Source organism: Pseudorca crassidens, chromosome 10 (genome assembly GCF_039906515.1).
Source record: "Pseudorca crassidens isolate mPseCra1 chromosome 10, mPseCra1.hap1, whole genome shotgun sequence".
In the NCBI taxonomy this organism is placed as follows: Eukaryota; Metazoa; Chordata; class Mammalia; order Artiodactyla; family Delphinidae; genus Pseudorca; species Pseudorca crassidens.
In genome coordinates this window covers 50,932,793-50,940,334 of record NC_090305.1, presented here as the reverse complement: position 1 = coordinate 50,940,334, position 7,542 = coordinate 50,932,793, and the positions used below count along the sequence as shown (strand labels likewise).

Genomic DNA, 7,542 nt, shown 5'->3' with positions numbered 1-7,542 from the left:
AGGGTATATGGGAACTCTTGTCTTTGCAACTTTTCTATAAATCTGAAGTTATTTCAAAATAAAAGGCTTTCAAAAATGAACTGGATGAGAGACTCCCGACAGCATCCTCTGTGAGACTGATGGTTTAGGACAGTGTCACTGATGGGATGCAGGCAGGTGAGCATCTTGGGTCATGTCCATCAGTGAAATATCACTGAGAACAACAGCACAGGCTCTCTCTAGTCCAAATCACAAGAATAACATATCTTGCAGACCAAGGCTTTAATGAGAGCTGAACACAAAAGAGAGTTTGGTCATGACACCTCATAGCTGTGCCATTAATACACACTTCTATAAAAAACATCACAGTAAGTGGTGTGTGTGTGTGTGAAAGAGAGAAAGAGAGAGAAAATGGGGGGAGGGAGGCAGGAAAAGGGCGAATACATGAAGCTGAAGCAGACAAGAAAGAATCATTTATACATCACTCACCTGGGGTCGGCGAAGAACCCACACATTTGTGAAAGCAACTTGATAACAGATGGAGTAAGAAACTGGGGTGTTAGTCCTCAACACAAGGAACTTTAAAACAAACTTTTCCAAACAAAGTTTCAGAAATACCCATCTTAGATTTACTGAGCACAAGCAAAACATTTCAGAATGGTTTTAAACATCACTAAAAGGATGGAATGTGATGGCCTAAGGAAACTCTGCAAGAAAGTTTTGAGGATGGTCCAATCCATGGTTGAGAACACTTTCAAGGATTTGGAGGTCTCTTATTCAAGGTGAGTGACTATTTAATCTTCATCTGCAAGACTGGAAGAAAGGAGCTTGTCCAGGTGGGAGAACCTCTTTTCAGATATGAGGAAGAAGTTCTTGAGCTCATGGGTGAGGAAACATCTCACTAGGTCCCCACAGGGGGTCATCACATTGTCTTTGCCTGTCATTGCAAGGAGAGGAGACTGCCTTTCACAGGGTTTAAGGTAAGCCTGCCTTAAAGCCCAGGGGACTGGTTGATTTAGGGTCTTCTCCAATTCATGGAATCAAAGCATACACAGCATGTAGCTGCTATAGCATCTCTCTGAAGAGCAGTTGCTAGAGAGGAATCAGGCATTGCAATTCTAGGAACAGAAAGCACCAGTCACGTCATGAAACTGTGGCATAAAAAATCCCCTGACTGATCCAGTTTTCTAACCTTCCTTCCTATTTCAGAGACTTTCTGAGGACATATGAACATGAACCTGCAATTTAGGAGACAAGCTGATCTGGCACTAAGCTCCAATTTCTTTTCCAAGAAGATAACTGGGGTAAACTCAAGAGAAAATAAAATCATGACCCCAAACCAGAATCTGGAAAAAAATGCCCTGACACTTTTGCGGGAAGAGGAGATTTAAGATAAATAATATAGTACTGAAAATTCATTTTTTATTACACTTGTGAGTAAGAAACAAATATAACAGTCCAAAATATTACATTTGTACATTACTGTGTTTATATCCTATCGTGATCATCTCCCTAACTTCACCCCAAACAGCTTGGTGAAACCACATTCCACTTTAACCCAGTTTGTCTTCCATTTATATCTTAGTAGAATAATTTGATCAGATACCCAAAGGCCTTCCCACTAATGAAACAAGGATTTGCTAAGAAAAATCAATGTATAACTTGCCTTAGTATCCATCAAAGACAAAAAGAGTTATTAAAGTCTGAGACACAGCCACCATCCTCAGACTCTTAGAAGAACCGGTAGGAGAGTAGCAGAGATGAGCAAAGGGTTAACACAGCTGATTTCTGGGTGGAGAGAAGGATGCAACATAATTTTTTAAGGCAAACACCTGGAGGCAAAAAAAGTAGTATTTTGTTTCCACTGCAAGAAACTGCAGACATACAGAAAGCCAATCACATCGGTGGAATACTCAATTATCTGCACATGCTAATTAACGAAATATAATCAACCCACTTTCCGTCCATCCTTTCTTCACCTGCTCTAGTATTTGTCATGCACTGGCTTCCTCACTCCTCACAACCCACAGAACATCAGAGAGTCTGCGTGGTGTATCAAAGGGAAACAAATAAGCACAGATTTTTTGCTGATGGCAGGAATTTCTCATGCTCAGAGCATATGAACCAACAACGTGGAAATGGCAGCACTTGCTGTATATTTTAATGATTGGCCACACCTATTTTGCAAATGAGACTTAAAGTTCAATTAGGTAATACGATGCTCAGTTACGGTTATTTCATTAAACTGGGCGCAGTCATTTAAAGTAGTAAATATGCAGTCATGACAGAATTAAATATTCATGAAATCAAATGCGACTGAAAAGCTGAGGATGTTAGAATATTAAGATTCCTCATAGATTGGCAATGTAAATCTTGTATGCATCACCTCAGCCCAGTCTAGAGAGTGTTCAAATGACAGTTCCTTGGTAGAATGCCATATAAGTTATAATATTGATCTTGGTAGATAAACCACAATCTAAATCCTTAGCTCAGTATCCAAATGCAAAACAATTTTGAGGATTTGCAAATACCATCTTGTTAAGGTAAGCCTGTCTGCAAGTACAGAGAGGCAACACTCAGTGTAATCCCAACATGTTTGGGATACTGTTTAGTCTACTAGCCCCTCTAGGAACGTCCAGCAGAAACCCAGGCAACCTCCCAGGAGGAGCATGTCATGACTCGCTTTCCTAACCAGGCACGGTGGCTGTTTCCTTGCACGCTTCCTCCAGTGAGCCACAGTGAGAAAGTACCTCAGCTGACTCCTCTTTGGTTGGTTCTGATTTGTTGAACCAGCTTTTCCCCAACACTTGCAGCCACTTCCAAAATGCATTAACAAACACATGTATACACTTCACAGAGATACAACTGGCCGGCACCAGCATCCACAAAACTCAACTCCAAGTGTATATGGAGAAAGAAAACCCTGCTCAGAAACCAAGCTGCAATAAATACACTCCAAGAATATCACACCAAGGCATTATTTTCTATGCCACTTCCTCTACTTTACAATTTTCTCAACAGGAAAAAACATCAGCACCAGAGAATGGCATTTGAGCTATTTCTTACTGGAACCCAATTACCTGAGGAGCTCCTCTCTCCACAGTCAGTAGCCGCTATCCCGGGGCTACAATGACACAGCAGCGCTTCAAAAGGTTTCCAGAGCTCACCTGGTGCCAGGCACCTGGCCCCTGCCCTCCCGGGCAGGAGGATGCCAGGGCAGGAGCAGGTGTTCCAGCTTAGAGCTGGGTTAGGCAGAGCTCTCCATTCTGCAAAAGAGCCAAACTTTGCTCCCACTGTTGTCATCTTTAGGTTGATGCCACCTCCCTTCAAGGAGTCTCAGAAGCCACTTGGCAGCTCCTGAACACATGTTTCCCCTTGACCTAGATCATCCACATAAGCTGTGGCTATACGGTGCGGGCGAGCAAAGTCTTTCAATCTCGCTCTCCCGGGGTGCTGCGCTCCACCCAACATCACGTTGCCTGGACCAGAAGACTTTTCTCTGCACGAACACTGAATACGGAAACCAGGAGGGACTTCTGCACGCGCCTTCCCGTTCAGAAAGTCACTGTCGCCCAGCGATTCCCTTCCATCTTACGCCTTCCCTACATCTGCAACCCTCACCACCTCCCGGACGAGGGAAGGGGGTGGGGGAGCGCAGGGGTTAAAGTGACAGCCGCTGCCAGAGCTCCGTGGTTTTGTTCAAAAGGTGTCACAGCGCCAACGCGGCGGACCTACCTTGCTCTCGTCCTTCTCGCCGCTGGCTCTCGCTTCGGGATCGTCGCTGTCCTCGGCGCCGGCACTCTTGCCGGGCGGATCATCCGGAGCCGGATGCTGCGGCGGCGACGGCGGCTGTGGCGGCGCCTGGCAGGCTCCGCCAGCCCCCTGGGAGCGGGGGATGGGCTCTGGGCACGGAGAAACTCCCTCTACATCCATCTCCATCTTCCCATTCACTGGAGGACAAGACAAAAGCGGAGCGCAGATTTGACAGCGGCGCCGGCGGCGGCTCAGCTGCCGGTGGCACGCATGGCTCGCCGAGGAGGAGACGCCTCCCGCGCGCCCTCCCTCCCGCTAGCCTTCGCCCGCGCGCCCCGCAGCTCCGCTCGCCGCTCGGCTCCGGCACCGGCGGCGCCGGCCCGGGGAGCGCGAGCAGCCGGTGGCCGCGCGTCCTCGGAGCAATGGCCTTCAGGAGCCCCCGGCAGTCCCGCTAAGCCGAGCGCATCCCGGAGGCGGCGGCAGCGACGCCTCCCAGCCACGCGCCCAGCCCCGGGGCCGCCCGAGGACTCCCGCCTCAGCTGGGCCTCCCGATCCTCGTCGCTTTCCAGCCTCTCCGGGGTCCTCTCGGCGTCTCCCCTCCCCTCCGCCTCTGAACAAAGTTACTGGAAGAACAATCGCATCGCTGGGACCTGCCGGCGAAACTGACAGGAGTGGGGCGGGTCAGGTGTAAGTGAAATCTACCATCCCCGCCAGCTGACCAGGCACCGACCCCTCACCCTGCCCGCTCCATCAGAGGAAGGCAAGGCTTTCCGATTTGTGCCAGGCGGCGGCGGAGCCCTAGAAGGAGGGGAGCCGGCAGAGGGCTGGCGTCCGGGGCGCCCACTCCAACCCCGGGCGACCCCCACCCGCACGCCGGCCCCAGGCCCCTCCCGCGCTCCCTCCCGCGGCCGCACGTGTCCCCGGGGTCACCCCTTCCGCGCGCGCGAGTGCATCCCCGCGCTCCCGCGGCCCCGCGCCGCCCAGCCAGCGCCTGAGGACTAGGACCGAGCAAGCGGTAGCCAAGGCCGGGCCAGCAGTTCACCTACCCTCGCCTCCGTCCCGGTCGCGGGCGGCACCCGCAAGGGGTGGGGCCCCGCGCCCAGGGCGAGGACGCGAGTCTCGCAGCGCAGCAGAGTTCCTCGTAAAGCAGAGGGGCAGAGGGGGAGGCGGAGGGAGAGCGAGGGGTCGCGGCCAGGCATCGGCCGCCAGGTGCCCCGGTTGGCGCCAGCTCCCCGCCAGCCCTCTGCGCTGGAAGGGCGTACTCCGCCGGGCAAAGCTCCGGGAGGTGCCGGCGGGGACCCCAGGAGGTGCGGTGAGCTGCGTTTGGTAAATCTAGAGAGAGAGATGGAGATGACAAGGGTAGACTTGGGAATTCTTACACGGGGCTCTCCGACAGTCAGGTGATTAGGGTGACTTCTATATTTAACACTACTTGGTCCTGGGGAGTAGCTTACAACTTCACGGGGACTGCTACAGCGACTCTGCACTCCCGAGGGACTTTCCGGCAGCCATGGAAAGAAATAACAGATTATTAAGAAGCTGTTTAATGTTAAATAGAGCCCATTGTTCTGGGCTTTGAGTTCCATAATGCCCCCAAATGGATCAGCAGATAAATGAACTCTCCGTGCATTTCTTAGCAGAGCTTACTTAGCTTTCTTCCTCCAGCAACAATTGCCTCCTGAAACTAGAAAGTTAAGTTGTTTATCTCCTGACTGCTTTGCATTAACTTAAAGACAACTTGGACTATTTCAAAACACACTGTCCCAATAGATGCAGTTACACAAGAACACAGCATGAGTCCTATCCTTCAATACAATAGCTTTAATCTCTGACTCTGTGATAGGAATTAATTGCCACTTTAATTTCATCAGTGCAGACAGTCAATCTAGATAATGCAATGTGAACATGCTTTTGGAAAGAAAAGTTTGGGGATGGAATTACTCATTTTTTTTCTTCAAAATTATGAAAAATTAGATTTCAAGCTCATTTTCTAAATTGGGGACTTGTTCAAAATAACATGAGCTTGCTTTAGTCTGACATTCACTATACTTTTAAAGTGACATTATGACCTTTCATGTAGTAATGTGCCAGCCAAGAAAATACAGAGCTTTGTACCTTTAAAGAAGTTACTTGCGGACTTCCCTGGTGGTGCAGTGGTTAAGAATCTGCAGAGTGAAGTAAGTCAGAAAGAGAAAAACAAATACCGTATGCTAACACATATATATGGAATCTAAGGGAAAAAAAAAAAGGTCATGAAGTACCTAGGGGTAAGACGGGAATAAAGACACAGACCTACTAGAGAATGGACTTGAGGACATGGCCAGGGGGAAGGGTAAGCTGTGACAAAGTGAGAGAGTGGCATGGACATATATACACTACCAAACGTAAAATAGATAGCTAGTGGGAAGTAGCCGCATAGCACAGGGAGATCAGCTAGGTGGTTTGTGACCACCTAGAGGGGTAGGATGGGGGGGTGGGAGGGAGGGAGACGCAAGAGGGAAGAGATATGGGAACATGTGTATATGTATAACTGACTCACTTTGTTATAAAGCAGAAACTAACACACCATTGTAAAGCAATTATACTCCAATAAAGATGTTAAAAAAAAAAAAAAAAAGAATCTGCCTGCCAATACAGGAGACACCGTTTGATCCCTGGTCCAGGAAGATCCCACATGCTGTGGAGCAACTAACCCCTGTGTCATAACTACTGAGCCCGCATGCCACAACTACTGAAGCCCACGTGCCTAGACCCCATGCTCCGCAACAAGAGGAGCCACCGCAAAGAGAAGCCCGTGCACCGCAACAAAGAGTAGCCCCCACTCCCCGCAACTAGAGAAAGCCCCCGCGCAGCAAAGAAGACCCAACGCAGCCAAAAATAAATAAATAAGAAAAAGAGAAAAATAATATTTGTTTAAAAACAGTTACTTGCTCTCCCTTTCCTCCCCGGTACATTGTAATGAATCAATCCTTATAGTATTTTTATAATGGTAAATTCGATGATCTGTGTAAAGAGCTTAGGAGAGTGCCTTAGGGCATAGGGAGCACTCAGTGCCTGTTCTACTGAAAATAGTTAAGATGATAGAAATTCACCATGAGCACTCATCTGAGAAGAAATTGCTAGTTTAATTAATCTCTTTCTATAAATTATTCTAAAGATATTTGGCATCTTCAAAAAATGAAACCCCTTCTGAAGGCAGGAAGAAAGTCAATGGTGTTCTGTGCAATAAAGTTTTGAATTTGACAGATTTTCCTTTTACAGTGTAGAAATAAAAAGTACATGTCAGTTCCAACAGGAGCTGGAAGAGCTGACTGGAAAGTTACTATTCTTACATGCTTGTTACTTCCAAAATGTGTTTGTGAACTTCAGTGAAGAGTAAATCAAAACAAAGATCCAATACTTCAACTAAATTTGTTCTAAATTTAGGCAAGAGCTTGTAAAGATTCCCATTGTCAAAGGCAAGTATTTTTCCTTTCTCTGCCCTTCTATTTTTGGGGGGGACACAGTTTCTTTTTGCATCTGTCATAAGTAAATATGGGCTCAGAAAATATATTACATTTCAAAACTGTTGATTGCACCTTATTATGCATGTAAATTGCTACTTCAAGCATGCAGACAGCTTGCAACATTTTGAAAATTTTGCCCTGGTAGTCATCTGAGGTATTTATGTTACTATTTTCCTTTTGCCTTAAATGACTTCATTTCCCCATGAGCTTTCCAGTAATGATGGGTCTATGAACAATTCTGACCTCTTGATGTCTCTCTTTTGGATGATTCAAATGAGCAAATCAGCACTTTCAACAAAATCAC

At 47.6% G+C, this 7,542-nt stretch overlaps 1 protein-coding gene across 1 annotated transcript; it reads left to right on the top strand.

The window, feature by feature from the left end:
* The first annotated feature begins 3,417 nt into the window (after window positions 1-3,417).
* LOC137232910 (uncharacterized) lies at window positions 3,418-4,398 on the top strand. Its single transcript, XM_067755759.1, is given in 6 exon segments — window positions 3,418-3,968; window positions 3,971-4,081; window positions 4,084-4,107; window positions 4,110-4,279; window positions 4,281-4,339; window positions 4,341-4,398. Coding segments are annotated over 6 exon segments (516 nt in total). The 5' UTR covers window positions 3,418-3,874.
* The last annotated feature ends 3,144 nt before the right edge of the window (window positions 4,399-7,542 follow it).